Consider the following 19361-nt stretch of genomic DNA (forward strand, 5'->3'; position numbering starts at 1 on the left):
TAGGAGTGTCTGTAATGCTTTGAATTTTTAAGTTTAATGTATGAAATGCATTTCATAGCTTGGCAGTACTTGTCATTATAAGCCTGTACAAGTTATCTATTCTACATTAATGGAGTCTATGATAGAACTCCTAAAGAGATAGAGAATATCATCTCTTATTATATTCAACCATGGACAGCCACTGACACCTCCTGTCAGTTGGAAATAAAATATTATGACTGACTCTTTTTCAGAACATCATCTCCATATCTGTGTTGAATTCAATAAGATGGTTATTTTAAAGGGCACACGAAGACATGGTATTTACCATGCCAGAAATAGCATACGTCATGACAAATTCTACAGTGTGCCTGTAGTGGTCTGCAGTGGTGTTCTCTTGTATTCCTACTTGCAGTTTCTGATGTAACCCACTGACACAGTGACTGCCAGTACACGGGAGTTATCTTGATAACATTTCTGCTTTTATTTCAACTCTTGATTGGCCTTTAGCAGTGAGAGTAAGTGAGACTGTCATTCCATCTCCCATCCTTATGAAATTGAATTTTATGAAAGAGACGTAACCTAGAGTTTGAGAGGTTTGACTGACATCTTCCATATGGCTGTCTCGCTGTAGTCAAAGAATGAGTGCCCTGAAGCATTGGCTGGTGCCTTTCTTAAAGTAGGGGAAGAGCAGATGGGAGGGAAAGAGACAGGGAAGACATCAGAATTCTGGGCACTCTGATGTCCACTTCTGTTCCCTGTGACAAGTGCACTTACACCACCGATTCTGTTAAATATACAACATCTGTTTAACAGGGAACACTGATGACAGTAATTACATTATTAATTCACTGCCTTAAATGAGGGTAGGCCAGGAGGATTGGAGTGTCATTTTACCTTGTTCTGAATTCACAAAATAAAAATCTTTACAAAGATACACAAATATTTATTGGGGGACCAAACCTGAAAGCTGCCTAGACATTGCTTCTCTGATAATGATATGTGAGGCATGTTTTTGGACTCTTTATCTGCTTTTCAGAAAAAAAAAATGTGTATCTGCATTTTTACCTAGTTGACAAATTTCAAATTCTCCAGATGGCAGCTTTAATACGTTTAATGTGATTGTGCTGTTAAAAAATAGCAATAGAGTTTTCTCTAGAGAAAGTCATTTGCTATGAGAAAGCAATACCATATGATGCATGAAAATAAGAACATTGTGAGCTATTTTTGTTATTTGGCTTTCACTGATCTCTTGATGAATAAAAAATCCATAGTGAACAAATATACTGATGATGAACTTAGCAACTTATTCTATTCAATTCTAAAAGTCCCTTATTAAAATATAGTCAACCCATCCCTCATGTGCTCTTTTGTGTATTGGTAATATTAGCCCCATTTTGATTTTTTTTGTTTGTATATACTTACTACATGAGCAATAGGAGATTTGGAAATGGATCAGAACCAGATATATAGTTCCCCAGCAGGGGTGTCATTTGAACAGCTACACCTGAGACCTCTTGAGAGTTTTGAGAATTTCTGCCTTAATAACCATTTCAGATATTAGCATATCTCATAGTATAAGACTAATTTTGCCAGACAACATGAAAATTGTCTGGTTCACTTGCTAACCTATTCCCAGTCTCACACCTGACTTGTGCCTCAGACAGTGCTTTACATTTCTCAGTACCTGCAATACACCATCAGTGCTTGTAGAATACATGATTTAAAAGTCTATGGCCAAGGTCTTCAGAACACTGGACGTTTTCTTCCTATGTTATGTATATTTAAACTATTTGTGCATTAGTTTCACCTTGAATCAATTAAGACTTTTTTGTGGAGATACTGGAAATTCAAGGTCAAATGAGTACATTAAACTTCCTAACTCCTACCTGTCATGTACTTTAAGTGAGCCATGAAAACTACCTAGAACAACTGTCATTTTGATGTGATCTGATTCTTCTGGGAAGTAAGGTTTCTACTGAGTAAAATTATAGACTCTGGAAAAATCAAATCAGTGATCCACCTACCCAGAGGACCTGGACTGTGACGTTTTTAGCTCATTTCATATGAGCATAGGGAGACTTTAAACTTAAATGAGAGTTTGGCTACTAAGCTATGAAACCACTTCACAGCACAACTCCAGATAAATGTCATTTTGTGTTGACTTTGCCAGATTATTAGTCTATTAACTATCAATAGAATAAAATTTGACCTTATTTTCAAAAAGGTTCTGTCTTAGCTGTAAACTTATCTGTAGAGCATTACATAATTTGTAGTAATAGAGTAATAGTAATGATGATGATCATTTTGTAGGGTTATCATAATGATTATGTAAGTTTTTAAACCATAGAGCTCTATATAAAAATATTTATTACTGTATCTTTTTGATCTTTTATACCAAAAGCAAAAATCTCTTATGTTTACATGTCTAATTAGGGAAGTATTTGGTAGTAAAGCAGAATTGAGGCCCCTAAAGATTTTGAAATCAACACCATAAGGTTCTAGTATGTTTAGTTGTAAATTGTTTGTGGTTAAAAACATGGACATTGATGTTAGAATGACTAGGGTTTGATCCCAGCTCTATAATCATGATCTTGAACAAGGGCTCTTTTTCCTCATCCATACAATAAAGGTAATAGTAGATAATCTTTGTAGAATGCATGATTTAAATGTAAGCATTAACTTGCTACATTGAAGTGCTTATCAGACTACTCAGTGAATTTTGAATAATTATTATAAAAATTTTGTTTATTTTTTTAAATCCCTACTGCTGAAAATCAAGTAACATATAGTGGTTACACACACGCACACAAATGCTTTAGCACATGAATACACAGATCAAATGATCATTTGACTTGGTAAGTTCAGTTCAACAACAACCAAATAATATTTTTATTTGTGCTCTACTGTTAACTTGTGTGCGACATCTTCAGAAGACTATTTTCTGTTCTTTTTAAAATCTAGTATAATATGATAGTCATCAACTTGTCTTGTGATAGCATGAGTGTTCACTATGAAATGGTTATAAATTGCTAGGCAGAATGAACAGCTGTGAGAAATAATAAATGATTTTGTTATCACAACAACTAGAATGTTAGCTGGCATATTTAAAATTATATAGAAGTGGCATTATTACACAAAATAGTGGAAAAGGTCCTAAAATATACTATTTGATTCCTATGTGGGTCAATTAAATAACCCTATTAATTCAACCTCAGAAATATGTGACTGACTCTGCAGTTCAATAAAGATCTGTTAAGAAACAGCATGTATTGTGTTTCAGTAATGCAGCTTATAAGAAAATGTACTTTTGTAAGAAACATAGACTCTTGTTTTTATTTAGTTGCTTTGAGCTTATGCCAAATCTTCACCAGAATTTTCTTGAAAATCTTTATTGTCCTTAACTATATGGAGATAGAGTTTTTAAAATACATGTTGATTTTTTTCATATTTGAAAGATGGGGAGAATGACGGAAAATAACAGAGGAAATGATGTTTCAAATCTTATTTTTAGCGTAGTATACTACAAAAAGTACTACTATCGATACATGGGGTATTGAATTACTCAGGGACACATTCATTAAGAAAGACCACTTTGAATACTTAAGGTAATTCATGTCTGCCATGTTATTATTTGCATTTGTAACAAATAGAATGAGAAACATGTGATCATCTCTGAAATATTCTGTCAAGAGTATTAGTCTAGAATGACATTTGTACTAAAATCCAATATCCAAACTTGTTATACAGTTGAAATATTAATAATAGCAGCCATTTTAGGAAGCAACCTAGGCATTTTAATAAGTATTCTGTGTGCATTACTACTTTAATCTTCATGAAAGTCTTAGGAGCTACAATATCCCTATTTTATAGACAAAGAAACTGAGATTTGCAGCAATTAGGTTACCTCTTGTAATACAGCAAGTTAAGAGTTCAAATATGTTTTTCTAATTCTAAAACTTGAGTTCTGACCACTATGACATGTTGATTTCTCTTATAACCAGAGTCATTAGGGCCAGATGTCTTTTGGTGGCGTTTTTTTTTTTTTTTAATTTTTTAATTAGTTTCTGCTTTATAACAAAGTGAATCAGTCATACATATACATCTGTTCCCAAATCCCTTCCCTCATGCATGTTTTTGTTGTTTGTTGTTGTGGCTTATTTTTTTGTCTTGCTTTTAAATAAGTGAAATTATGTGGAAGGAGACAGAAAATCCTTGGTTCAACTGAATTAATATAAATTGTTGATATTTGTGGCCCATTTTTACCAAACACCTTACAATTTCATTTTGTACCCTTTAGTGAACAAACATGTACACACCAGTACATATATATATATACATGCACATACAAACACACGTATACATACACATATACTTGAATAATTCCAGATACTTAAGAGTAACTAAAACTCTTCAAGTAAATCTCTGTGCTTGGTTTTGTCTGTATCTTACATGTGTAATCACTGCAGACCCTACTTTGAGTTTGTTCTCTTCATTGTTTATATGAATCTGGTCACTTGGTAAAAGGAAAGAAACTTGTCTCTAGTATGTCACCTACATATAATATTTAAAAGATGACATATATGTTCTCACTTATCTTGTCCATTTTGAACAACACAAGAGAACCTTAAAGGGGGGCATCATGAATCATAATTATACAGAGTTTGGCTGCGTGATATTTATATTTTTAGACAGTATCACAATGACTTCAGCACCTCAGCAATCTTATAAAGACCCAATACCTCTAGTCTTTACAGCTTTCCTGGGAATTGACTTAAAAATAAGAGAAACCAACTTGTCTGATTCTGGAGCAGCTAAGTACAGAATATGCTCAAGATTACAGTTCACTGTAGGAGACTTCAGGGGAGGGTAAGTAACCAGACTGTGGATGAGATCTAGCGTGACAAGATCCAGCAAAGGGACAGAATAAACACAGACAGAATTAGCAGCTTTACCAAAATAAGCAGACAGCAAAGACACAGCAGATGCTGCCCCAGGGAGCCAGACACAGGAGAAACATAAATCCAAGGCAAGATCTCAGGGCAGGAACAACTTGCTGAAGGGAACAGAGCCTATATGGATCAAGGAGACAGTATCAGAACAGTTTCCTCATTTCCTTCTGGGTTGTTTTATGTTCTCTCTGGGGCAGGAAACAGTAGATACACCTGGGAACAATAAATTGGTCATACTCTACTGTAATGCAGGGAAAAGAATTAGCAGCAATTTCTGTTGACAAAATTCTGACAAACAGCTCTGCTCTATGTCTGCTTGGAAGTTTAAACTTTCATGGTCCTTATGGATGAAATAAGAACTTTGCACCCATCCTGGGAACTGTTAAAGTCTGTTTCAATTTTCATCTGGATTTTCCCTCCCACTTCCTTCCCGTTTTACCTATGCTAAAACAAAGGTAATTTTACAAGTTATCTTCTCCTCCAGACAACTAAAATACAAATCATTTCTTTATTGATTCCTGAAATTCCACAATTTATATGTTACTAACTTTTGACCAACTTTGTCATTTCTTTTTGTCTTTAACACAGCAAATGAACTTTGAATGGGAGCATTCTACCTATGTAACATCTGTATCTGAGTCTACCTTGATTATTTTCTGAGAGACTTGAGATTTGATCCAATCTGAAACCTCAGGTTCCTTAAGGGGAGTAGAGACACTGAAAGGGGGGAGGGTACAGAGAGGAGAAAAGGGTACCCATAGATAAGTGCAATTTCAATTTACAATTTAGCAGTAGCAATTTAATTTGGTTGTGTCTAGCCTTTAACAACACTTTTTGAAAATCAAGGAACTCATGATCTACCATGATAGAAAAAAAGCCTATTTTTTTCCTCTCAGAGGTCATATATAAGTTTTATTTTGTATTATTTGTATAACTCACATGTTAAATTTTAAGGACATAAGAAAATAATGGTAATATGAGGGAGACAAATTCATTAAGAAGTCTTTGAGGTTATTAACAGAATGCAATATCTTAAGCAAACCAATTCTACACCCCATCAATCAAAAACAACTAGCTGTAAATGTACAATTTGGGTGTTTAAAAATATATATTTTAATGTATCCACATAAATGCAATTTCCTTGCTAAAAAATTAAATGGCAGTAGCTACCAAAGAAATATGAAGATTTCTATTTGCCATGAAAACATTCGAAGCAAATTTCAGACTGAATATCCTCCTGTTAAGAGGTCAAGGTTAGTTTAAAAAACTGTTAACTTAATGGGGCCCAGTTTTCTCAGATGTAAATTGATGGGTGTGGAATGAGTCTCTTCCAGTTTGAAAGGTCAATTAATTTATTTATCATGAAGATGTTGCACCAGTACTTTTATGAAATTGTTGTCATTGAAAGTAAGATAAATTTTACTTAATTGTAAGGATCAGAAAGGTTTTTGAAAATTTTTCAGCTTAAGCATACTTGACTGAACTAACAATTCTATTAGAATTCACATTTAAAATAATGCAAACAGGAAAGTAATTCTTCATGTCTTATCAGTACTACATATATGCCAAAAATAATTAATAACAGTTGTTGTAATATTTGAAATTTTACAACTAGAATTTGACCCAGCATTTCCAGTTTTAGAGATATAGCCTGTGGATATATCAACACACATACACAAGGTTGTTTAATGCACCTGTGTGTGTTAAAAGTCCATATCTATTAAAATAGGATAAAATATCTATTAAAATGGAATGTTTAAGGGTATAATGAGTTAGATCTATGAAGGCAGGATGTGCTAATGTAGACAAATCTCCATGACACATTACTAAGTAAGAAGTGTAAGGTGAAAAGTCATATTTACATTGCAATCCCATTTATGTAGATAAAATGATGTTAAAAGGATGTATACACACATACAGAAACACACAAACACACACCAGGTATATGCTATATGCTGGCACCTACATAACAATATAGGGAAATCTATGCATGTAAATGTGTTTCCCTAAGTTGACACAGGTTGCTTTTGGGGAAAGAATAGAACTGGTTGTTCTTCAAAGGTTGTTAAGAGTCTAAACATGCATTGAGCCTTACTTAGATTTAAAGGCCAGTGCAACCTTTAGAACAGAGTCAGAGAATGAGAGAAAAAGAAAATTAAATTATACAACAGTTTATAGATACAAAACTCTGAAATAAAATTGTATTTGACCCAAACAGAAAATGTGATAAAAATAATATTCCATATCAGGTAAAGATTTTTGCAGGAAAAAATGATAATTGAACTTGACAAAAATTGTCAATATAATCGATCACATTAATAATCTAAAAGAAAAGAATAAAGTGATGATCTCAGATGCAAAAATAACAGTTATAATACTTGATAAAAAGTAGCCACTATTTATGTTTTTAAAAAACCTCATAAAAAATAGTAGTGAAAGGGTACAGAATTCTTTGTGGAAATCAAGAAGTTATGCATTTATAATGTCTACTGTGCAGAAACCAAAAACCAAGAACCAAAATTTAGTAAAACTAGACACAAGAAACAAGAAGAACTACAATCCTGCAGCCTGTGGAACAAAAACCACCTTCACAAAAAGAAAGACAAGATGAAAAGGCAGAGAGCTATGTACCAGATAAAGGAACAAGATAAAACCACGGCAAAACAACTAAATGAAATGGAGATAGTCAATCTTTCAGAAAAAGAATTCAGAATGATAGTGAAGATGATCCAGGACCTCAGAAAAAGAATGGAGGCAAAGATCAAGAAGATGTAAGAAATGTTTAAATAATACCTAGAAGAATTAAAGAACAAACAAGACAGAGGTGAACAATACACTAACTGAAATGAAAACTACACCAGAAGGAGGTCAATAGCAGAATAACTGAGGCAGAAGAACAGATAAATGACCTGGAAGACAGAATGGTGGAATTCACTGCTGTGGAACAAAATAAAGAAAAAAGAATGAAAAGAAATGAAGACAGCATAAGAGACCTCTAGGACAACATTAAATGCAAAAACCTTTGCATTATAGGAGTCCCAGAAGGAGAAGAGAGAGAGAAAGGACCCGAGAAAATATTTGAAGAGATTATAGTCAAAAATTTCCCTAACATGGGAAAGGAAATAGCCACACAAGTCCAGGAATTGCAGAGGGTCCCATACAGGATAAACCCAAGGAGAAACATGCCAAGACACATAGTAATCAAACTGGGAAAAATTAAAGGCAAAGAAAAATTATTGAAAGCAGCAAGGGAAAAACAACAAATAACATACAAGGGAATTCCCATAAGGTTAACAGCTGATTTCAGAGGAGAAACTCTACAAGCCAGAAGGGAGTGACATGATATACTTAAAGTGATGAAAGGGAAGAATCTACAACCAAGATTACTCTACCTGGCAAGTATCTCATTCAGATTCGATGGACAAATCAAAAGCTTTACAGACAAGAAAAAGCTAAGAGAGTTCAGCACCGCCAAACCAGTTGTACAACAAATGCTAAAGGAACTTCTCTAAGTGGGAAATACAAGAGAAGAAAAGGACCTACAAAAACAAACCTAAAACAATTAAGAAAATGGTCATAGGAACATACATATCAATAACTACCTTAAAGGTAAATGGATTAAATGCTCCAACCAAAAGACACAGGCTTGCTGAATGGATACAAAAACAAGGCTGATCTATATGCTGTCTACAAGAGACCCACTTCAGACTTAGGGACCCATACAGACTGAAAGTGAGGGGATGGAAAAAGATATTCCATGAAAATGGAAAGCAAAAGAAAGCTGGAGTAGCAATACTCATATCAGATAAAATAGACTTTAAAATAAAGAATGTTACAAGAGACAAGGAAGGACACTATGTAATGATGAAGAGATCAATCCAAGAATAAGATATAACAATTATAAATATATATGCACCCAACATAGGAGCACCTCAATACATAAGGCAACTGCTAATAGCTATAAAAGAGGAAATCGAGAGTAACACAATAATAGTGGGGAACTTTAACATCTCACACCACTGGACAGATCATCCAAACAGAAAATTAATGAGGAAACACAAGCTTTAAATGACAGAGTAGACCAGATAGATTTAACTGATATTTATAGGACATTCCATCCAAAAACCACAGATTACACTTTCTTCTCAAGTGTGCATGGAACATTCTCCGGGATAGATGACATTTGAGTCACAAATCAAGCCTCAGTAGATTTAAGAAAATTGAAATCACATCAAGCATCTTTTCTGACCACAACACTATGAGATTGGAAATGAATTACAAGGAAAAAAACATAAAACACACAAACACATGGAAGCTAAACAATACATTACTAAATAACCAAGATATCACTGAAGAAATCAAAGAGGAGATCAGAAAATACCTAGAGACAAATGACAATGAAAACATGACGATCCAAAACCTATGGGATGTAGCAAAAGCAGCTCTAAGAGGGAGGTTTATAGCTATACAAGCCTACCTTAAGAAACAAGGAAAATCTCAAATAAACAATCTAACATTACACCTAAAGGAAGTAGAGAAAGAAGAACAAACAAAACTCAAAGTTAGCAGAAGGAAAGAAATCATAAAATCAGAGCAGAAATAAATGAAATAGAAACAAAGAAAGCAATAGCAAAGATCAATAAAACTAAAAGCTGGTTCTTTGAGAAGATAAACAAAATTGATAAAACTTTAGCCACACTCATCAAGAAAAAGAGGGAGAGGACTCAAATCAATAAAATTAGAAATGAAAAAGAAGAAGTTACAAGAGATACCACAGAAATATAAAGATCCTAAGAGACTACTACAAGCAACTGTATGCCAATAAAATGGACAACCTGGAAGAAATGGACAAATTCTTATAAGGGTATAACGTTCCAAGACTGAACCAGCAAGAAATAGAAAATATGAACAGACCAAACACGAGTAATGAAATTGAAACTGTGATTAAAAATCTTTGAACAAACAAAAGTCCAGGACCAGATGGCTTCACAGGTGAATTCTATCAAGCATTTAGAGAAGAGCTAACACCTATCCTTCTCAAACTCTTCCAAATATTGCAGAGGAAGGAAAACTCCAAAATTCATTCTATGAGGCCACCATCACCCTGATACCAAAACCAGACAAAGATACTACAAAAAAAGAAAATTACAGACCAATATTACTGATGAATATAGATGCAAAAATCCTCAACAAGATACTAGCAAACAGAAGCCAACAGCACATTAAAAGGATCATACAGCATGATCAAGTGGGATTTATCCCAGAGATGTAAGGATTCTTCAATATATGCACACTATATTAACAAATTGAAGAAGGAAAACCATATGATCATCTCAATAGATGCAGAAAAAGCTTTTGACAAAATTCAACACTGATTTATGATAAAAACTCTCCAGAAAGTGGGTATAGAGGGAACCTACTTCAACATAATAAAGGCCATAAAAAGCAAACCCACAGCAAACATCATTATAAATGGTGAAAAAGTGAAACCATTTCCTCTAAGATCAGGAACAAGAGAAGGATATCAACTCTCACTACTATTATTCAACATAGTTTTGGAAGTCCTAGCCACGGCAATCAGGGAAGAAAAAGGAATACAAATTGGAAAAGAAAAAGTAAAACTGTCACTGTTTGCAGATGACATGATACTATACATAGAGAATCCTAAAGATGCCACCAGAAAACTGCTAGAGCTAATCAATGAATTTGGTAAAGTTGCAGGATACAAAATTAATGCACATAAATCTCTTGCATTCCTATACACTAATGATGAAAAATCTGAAAAAGAAATTAAGGAAACACTCCCAGTTACCATTGCAATAAAAAGAATAAAATACCTACGAATAAACCTACCTAGGGAGACAAAAGACCTGTAGGCAGAAAATTATAAGACACTGATGAAAGGAATTAAAGATGATACCAACAGGTGGAGAGATATACCATGTTCTTGGATTGGAAGAATCAAAATTGTGAAAATGACTATACTACCCAAAGCAATGTACAGATTCAATGCAATCCCTATCAAATTAACAATGGCATTTTTACAGAACTAGAACAAAAAATATTAAAATTTGTATGGAGACACAAAATACCCCAAATAGCCAAAGCAGTCTTGAGGGGAAAAAAACAGAGCTGGAGGAATCAGACTCCCGGACTTCAGACTATACTAAAAAGCTACAGTAATCAAGGCAATATGGTACTGGCACAAAAGCAGAACTATAGATCAATGGAACAAGATAGAAAGCCCAGAGATAAGCTCATACACATCTGGTCAACTAATCTATGGAAAACGAGGCAAGGATATACAATGGAGAAAAGACAGTCTCTTCAATAAGTGGTGCTGTGAAAACTGGACAGCTACATGTAAAAGAATGAACTTAGAACACTCCCTAACACCATACACAAAAATAAACTCAAAATGGATTAGAGACCTAAATATAAGACTGAGCACTATAAAACTCTTAGAGGAAAACTTAGGAAGAACATTCTTTGACATAAATCACAACAAGATATTTTTTGATCCACCTCCAAGAGTAATGGAAATTAAAACAAAAATAAACAAATGGCACCTAATGTAACTTAAAAGCTTTTGCACAGCAAAGGAAACCATAAACAAGACCAAAAGACAACCCTCAGAATGGGATAAAATATTTGCAAATGAATCATTGGACAAAGGATTAATCTCCAAAATATATAAACTGCTCTTGCAGCTCAATAATAATAATAAAAAAAGTCCAATCCAAAAATGTGCAGAAGACCTAAATAGACATCTCTCCAAAGAGGACATACAGATGGCCAAGTAGCACATGAAAAGCTGCTCAACATCACTAATTATTAGAGAAATGCAAATCAAAGCTACAGTGAGGTATCAGCTCACACCAGTTAGAATGGGCATCATCAGAAAATCTACAAGCAACAAATGCTGGAGAGGGTGTGGAGAAAAGGGAACCCTCTTGCCCTGTTTGTGGGAATGTAAATTGATAGAGACACTATGGAGAACAGTATGGACGTTCCTTAAGGAACTAAAAGTAGAATTACCATATGATCCATCAATCCCACTACTGGCCATACACACAGAGAAAACCATCATTCAAAAAGACACATGTGCCCCAATGTTCGTTGCAGCACTGTTTACAGTAGCCAGGTCATGGAAGCAACCTAAATGCCCATTGACAGACGAATGGATGAGGAAGATATGGCACATATGTACAATGGAATATTACTCAGCCATAAAAAGTAATGAAATTGAATCATTTGTAGAGACATGGATGCTTGTAGCAACTGTCATACAGAGTGAAGTAAATCAGAAAGAGAAAAACAAATATCGTATATTAACACATACATGTGGAACCTAGATAATGGTACAGATGAACCAGTTTGCAGAGCAGAAATTGAGACACAGAAGTAGAGAAGAAACATATGGACAGCAAGGGGAGAAAGCAGGTGGGTGTGGTGGTGGTGGTGTGATGAATTGGGCGACTGGGATTGACATGTATACACTGATGTGTATAAAATGGATGACTAATAAGAAAATAAATAAATAAACATTAAAATATTTATGTAAAATTAGCAAAATAGACAAGCATGAAAGAGACTTATTCCCTAAGACATTTTATGTGAAAATGCCACACACACAAACAACCAGCAGTAATGTTTTTCAAGGCTCTATGCATCTATTTGTATGTCAGGTGTTTCAAAGGGCATAAAATAAGTATATTAGAGTCCAGTGGGTGATAGGGGAATAACATTGAGAACATGGGTTGTTGGAGGCAAATAAGAAAATAAACAAAACAAAACAAAAAGGAACTCTGCGTTGACCAATGATGATATAATGTTATGAGGTGACAAGTATGATCAAAGATTCTCTATACTATTCTACAATAAATAAGGTAAAAAAGTAGCATATATCCTGTACCCAGCCTAGGCCTCCAGCAGAATCTGTGAAAGCTTTTTCTTTTTGGACTAGATGTAGCAAGAGTTCAAAAGCAAGGACACAGCACAGGCCATGCACATACGCCTACATTCCTGTTGGACCACTTACCCCTTCTGAGACTACAAGAAAATCACGTAGCTACACTACATCTTAGATTTCTTAGTCTGAGAAATAAGACAATCATATTTACTTCTCTGGGTTTTGTGCAGATTCAATGAGGCGATATATGACCAAGGAATAGTATGAAAGTCTGGCATGTAGTAAGTGTTTTAACAAATAGTACTCAGCCATAAAAAGGAATGAAATACTGCCATTTGAAATGAATACGAATTGAGTGAAATACTGTCCAGCAACATGGATGGACCTAGAGATTATCATACTAAGTGAAGTAAGCCAGACAGAGAAAGACAAATATTATATGATGTCACTTACATGTGGAATCTAAAAAAAAAAAAAAAAGGATACAGATGAACTTATTTACAAAACAGAAAGAGACTCACAGACATAGAAAAAAACTTATGGTTATCAAAGGGGAGGGAATAAATTAGGAGTTTGGGATTAACACAGACACACTACTATATATAAAATAGATCATCAACAAGGACCTATTGTATAGCCAGGGAACTATTCTCATTATTTTGTAATAAACTGTAAGGGAAAAGAATCTGAAAAAGAATATATATGTATGTGTTTATGTGTTGTGTGTGTGTGCTTGTGCATGTGTGTGTATAACTGAATCACCGTGCTGTATACCTGAAACTAGCACAACATTGTAAATCAACTATACTTTAATTTTTAAAAATTCAATTAAATTAAAAAAGAAAACATTCTCTTTCCTCTATCTCCACAACCTCCCAGTGATTTCATAGTTAATATACATCCTGTTGGAAGGAATTCTTAGGAAAGACTGTACCTACTCTGTAAATTGTTAATTCCCTTTATACTTATTGAAATCTTCCATTCTTCAGCCCTAGCTCTAAACAGTAAAACCTGTGATAAAGCTACTTAGGATGACTAAGGAGCCCATCAAAAAGAGGAGGTAAAAGCAGAAATACTATAAGTGAAGAATTGCACATTAGCTTGTTCAGTCTACATAACCTCATAAGTAATGTTTGATGAAACCGTTAGTTTTGTCATAAAAAAAGGCTGATAAATGTTGATGCAACTTCATTTTAGCCTTTCAGACTTAGTGAGTATATTATTATCTATATATTTTTTATAATTAACCATGGTACTTGCTCTTTTCTTCCATAATTGGAGCATTTATTGAGGGATTTCCCACTGTTTGACTGATGCGCTTCATCCTCTATATTTTTTTCCCTGCTGTGTCCCCACAGTTATGATGCTCAAAATTTATAGAGTTTAAATTCTTCTTACTGCTGTTTTACATTTCTACTTACTATTTATTCATAGGATAAGGATAAGAGAGTTCTGTGTTAGAGGGAGCTTTTATATAGACAATTAGCAATGCTGAGAACAACCACTTATCTTTTGGTAATGTTGATGAATTCCAACAAGGCATATGTAATACTGTTTAACATCACAAATGGGCCTCCTTTATGAGTGTTGACTGCATGATAACAATTGAAGGAATGTTTCATCAGGAGACAGTTCAAAGTTTATGAGGCTTGGGTTATGTGCATATTCCATGACAGTCTGTTTGTCAATCAATCAGAATATTGAATTCCACTCTTGGGACTCTGGTGGGTATTTTGGATTTAGAATATGTAGAGTAGAACAGACCTGGACCTAGATCCTCTCTCTTTTGGGTTTTTTTATTCACTGCCAAGACTAAGTGAAACTTAAGATTTGTTTAGGCTGGACTATTACTGTTACAATGTAACATGGTACCTGGTGTGTCTTAGGAAATAGAGGTGTCATGCAAACGGTTGTCATGAGTTTATTTTGTCCTTCAATGCCTGATGAGAAAATGTGCTGTCAGTTAAAGAACAGCAGTGGGAATAATGGTCATTCAAGAAGTCTTCAAACCTAGGCTACAGCTATTTAATTTAAAAGGAAACCGTCTGTTTGAAGAGTTAGTGTGTCCTTCCGACAAGAAATATCATTAAAGCAGAGTGATAAAGCATAGTTAGTGACTTGGTGGTTTTAAAATCATTTTCCTTTAAAAGCTAATTGAAAAACAATTGTTGAATCTCCGTGCTTAACATCAGGTCCTATTACAATGTTTTACTAGAAACAGACAGTTCGTTATCATTCCACCTGAGGGCAAGCAGGAAAAATAGAGCTGAGTTTAATTCACACCATTCCCTTTTGCTTAGATCTGATGAGAGGCTTGTCAGCTATTCAGGTTTCATTTGTCAATATAAAGTGGCATTTCTGGACTACTGACCAATCTCAGGGTGTTGTTTGGTTGGTCAGTGAGTTGGTTGGTTGATTGGTATTGCTTTTTTTCCCCCCACTGTTTACATATGACTTAATTGTAAACTTGTAAACACAGATGAATATGGAAGAATTTGAAATGCCTTAAGTTTCTTGTTTTTATAACAGTGATGCTTTATTTTTATTTTTTAAAATAAAAAATTGTTTTAAGTTTCTTTCAGGGCCCTTCTTTTTCCTGGTTACTATAGGTAACTGGATATGATTTTTTTTAAAGTCACATTTGATTTACAATCTAGTACTATTAAAGTTAGAAGGACCCTAGACATTAGTCAAAGTCTTACATTTTACAAATGAGGAATCAAATCAGACTCCCAGAGGAAGGAAATGACTTACCTGGGGCACTACAGCTGCCTAGTGGCAGGTCGACATCGAGAATCTGGTCTTTAGACTTGCCGAAGAATTCTTTTTCGTCTCCATCAACCCCCTTTGCTCTATTCCCAACTTATACAGTGACATTTGAGCAAATCCTAACAACAAACCCTTCGTGTGGACGTCATTTCCTGAACTTGCTGGTTGATGACTTCAAGTGTTTGACAGTGCATATGACAATATAATTTATCCTGTGACTGCACAGATGACATCCTGTGAATACTACTTGATGCCTCCATAAAATCATCCCTGAAAGGATTGTAGCTGTCTCTGGATCCATGGCTTCCATAGTCTTCCTTTGAAATATACCTAAAAATGTCTTTCTCACTGTTAAAGACAAATGCCAGATATGGTAACACAGTTACAATTGCTAATTATAATGTCAGTGTGATCCTTTATTTTCTCTCATCACTGTGCTTATCTATATATCCTGTTTTGCTATTCTAGGTTTGTGTGCTGGAGAGGCAAATATTTGACTTCCTTGGATATCAGTGGGCACCTATCCTGGCAAATTTTGTACATATTATTATCGTCATTCTTGGTTTATTTGGAACTATTCAATATAGACCTCGTTACATAACAGGAGTAAGTACCCTCCCTGCTTTTTATTATTGAAATAGAGAAAAATATGCAAACTACATGTCTTGAAAATTTTTATGTATATCCTTTGCTTAAAGCACCATGTGTTTGTTTATATAGTTTCAGATTATATCTACAGTAATTTTAAATGTCAAGCTTAAAACACTTGGCAGTGAATGGAATCAGATTGTATTTTCATAAATTGTACTTTCAGCCAATATTCCCTTGTAATTACAAGCAGGACAGAGCCCCTATATGTATGAACTGTAAAGTCATGGTTTCTGATTTAACAGATTTTAATGGGACTTCTTCCCTTTTTAGATAATTATATTTTATAAATTGAATAAAGATAGTTTAAAATCAATACAAATGAACATATAGTATTGATGGGAAAATGTTAATACATATTAGGGTTAATATTTGACATACTTGAAAGCCAGAATAGTCCAGAACATGGTCTCTGTGTTCTCCATAATTCTCTTTTTGGCTCAGAGGAAGTATTTTGCATTCCCACTCAAGTTAAACGTACTTAACATAAAAGTGAAATGCAACTGTGTTGCAGTTGCTATGGGAACCATAACAAGATCTTTTACTCTTGTATGTGCCTCAGATCTCAGCTATAGCTCTTCATTAATGTAGATTTTTTTAGTGTCATCATTTTTTTCTATTTCTTCTGTTTTTGACAAAGCAAAAATCTATAGGCATTTATTTTAAATTATATAGCAAAAGTTTGGTAAAGGCATTTATATAAGACAGTGTAGCTAAAGATCTGCCTTATTCAATACAAACTAGCAGGCCTTCTCGGGTTTCACGAAATCCTCCTTAACACAAAAGATGCCCTCCTATGACCTGTTCTCTCTCTGTCATCTGGGACCCAGATAAAGCTCATTGGCACTGAAACAGTCAATGTGGTGGCAGCTGGGGTCAAGATATCCACTGTCTGGCTAAGGCTGAGTCAGAAGCCCATAGTCTTCTCCTCTGGGAACATACCCAGAAATGAGTGTATGTCACCTCTAAGGGTGTGTTTCCCTGTAAATCTTGTAATACTTTTCACAAGATTACAAGTAGGATGTGTTCTGTTGCAGAGTGAAGTTTCTCAATGCATAAGATATGATAGTAGTGTTTACTTTCTTTTATAAATTGTAATTTGATCCAATATAAGGAAGGTGGTACAGTGCTTGGGAGTGGGTTTTCTGAAGTCATAATTCCAGGGTTGAAATCTTTCATCTACCAATTTCTGTGTGACTTTGGACAGCATAACCTGACCAATCCTTAGATTTTTTACATTAAAAATGAAAGCAATAGTTATAGTGACTCATATGCTTCAATTGATACATTATAAGCCATCATGTGAAAGATTCTCAATTTAACTTTCCTCTTTCATTAGACTTTGAGGCTTCTCCATGATTTTATTCTAATAAATAGTGTTGCTCTGAGTATCACCATATAAATATGTCATCTCTTTTTGTGATAAAGTTCCTGGAATGAAAATCTAGGTGTGGATCAAAATGTTTGAACAGTTTAAAAGGTTTTTTTGTGTTTGTTTTTGTTTTTTTTTTTTGTTTTTGTTTTTGTTTTTTTTTTGAGGAGTAAGTGGAATATTATATAAATGATCTCGGCACAATGTTTGGTATTTAAAAAGTGCCCAGTAAATGTTAGCTATAATATTTTTATGCTTATTATCATTTGAAAATAATACTGAACTGTATATACTAGAAATAGCCTGATAGGCAATTTAAAATAGACTATGGTGTTGTAAGCTATTGGTTGAACTCTTTCCGCCACTTTTATTTTAAGCTGCTACAACTCTTAAATTTTTTTTGTGTGATATTTCTGTGTACCAAATTATAATTCCAACCCAAAACCACTAGGTGGCATTCTGGGGGAGGGTTCCGAGGAGCTCTGGTTCTTTATGTCTCAGTGCAGAAAGAATTCAGCGAGAGGCAAATTGATAGATAAGAAGTGATTTATTAGAATGGGAGACTTGTGAAGCTTACAAGCAAGCGGGCGAGAGGGTGCCATGCTACGAACTTAGTGGGCTACAGTTTTATAATCAAAGGAAAAGTGGGGAGGGAGAGAAGACCACCTTCTTCCTCATTCTTGAGTAGATGGCAAGCTTCTATCATCAGCTCCTCCTCCATGTTGTGTGGGGGAGTTTTCTTGTCCCTACCTGGTCAAGCCAGGACTGTCAGTGGTGCAATGGAAATGAGCAAAAAAGGTGGTAACATATGCTAAAAATGGTAAATCATCTCGGGTTTTAGTATAATGTTACCTTTTCTTTATATTTTTGATTTTAGTGTGTGCAGAGGAGTGTGTCCTAGGAATCATTAACCTACTGAGCTCACTGAGTGGGATGTGGGTCTCATGCCACCACTGTTTATTGTTTGGGGGCATGTCTCATGCTTCTATTGCATGGTTTTGTTGCTAAGCAAGCCTCCATGGTTTTGTGGTTAAGCAAACCTGTTTTCTTGAATGATCATTAACTTATGGGGGTCTCCCATACTTTTTTTCTCTACTGTTCTCTACTTATAATCCCCTAGTGGGATTAACTGTTTAATCACTTACTTTGTCCCTTTATTCTGTCCCTGTCAATCCTCTTAAATAAAATACATGCCCACTAGGGAGAGTGTCCTGTGTTTTCAAGACAGGACACTCTCTCTAGTATTAGGATACTGTGGGACACATTTAAGATGTAGAACTTTTATATAATTGAGAGGATCTCTGAAATCTTTCTGAGGTCTTAACACTGTGTCTTAGCACTACATCTTTGATTTGATCTTGTCTTGAAGACAGAATCTTTAATCTGTTCTTTTTCTTGAAACAGTGTCTTAACTTGGAAAATCTTTTGCCAGCTGGAGATGCTGTAAATGTGAAACTTTTATTTTCCAACCCAGAAAGTCTTGAGTTAGCAATATATCCTCTAAATTCTACTTGAAAACTGAATTGTTCTTTCTTTAGCTCATCTCTCTTATAATACCATGTTATGTATGGCAAAAAGATTACAAATAACACTGTCAACTGTTTGCTTGGATATCCCTTTAGTCAGATCCACAAGTTTATAGGTATATTTTCTATCTTCAAAATTATTTCAGGCAATAGTTAAGTTTATTGTTCCAATAATAATTATTGTGACCCCTCTTTTCTCCAGT

General features: G+C 34.6%; 1 protein-coding gene across 2 annotated transcripts in view; it reads left to right on the top strand.

Moving 5' to 3' along the window:
• NKAIN2 (sodium/potassium transporting ATPase interacting 2) overlaps positions 1-19361 on the top strand; it is a gene marked incomplete at both ends in the record, with an annotated part of 980185 nt that overhangs the window by 446604 nt on the left and 514220 nt on the right. For both annotated transcript variants that reach the window (XM_081251326.1, XM_081251327.1), the window contains one exon: positions 16081-16218. In XM_081251326.1, coding sequence (XP_081107452.1) covers positions 16081-16218 — 138 coding nt within the window. The remainder of the gene's footprint in view (positions 1-16080; positions 16219-19361) is intronic.

Source organism: Mesoplodon bidens, assembly GCF_964165515.1.
Source record: "Mesoplodon bidens genome assembly, chromosome: 12".
Classification (NCBI taxonomy): domain Eukaryota; kingdom Metazoa; phylum Chordata; class Mammalia; order Artiodactyla; family Ziphiidae; genus Mesoplodon; species Mesoplodon bidens.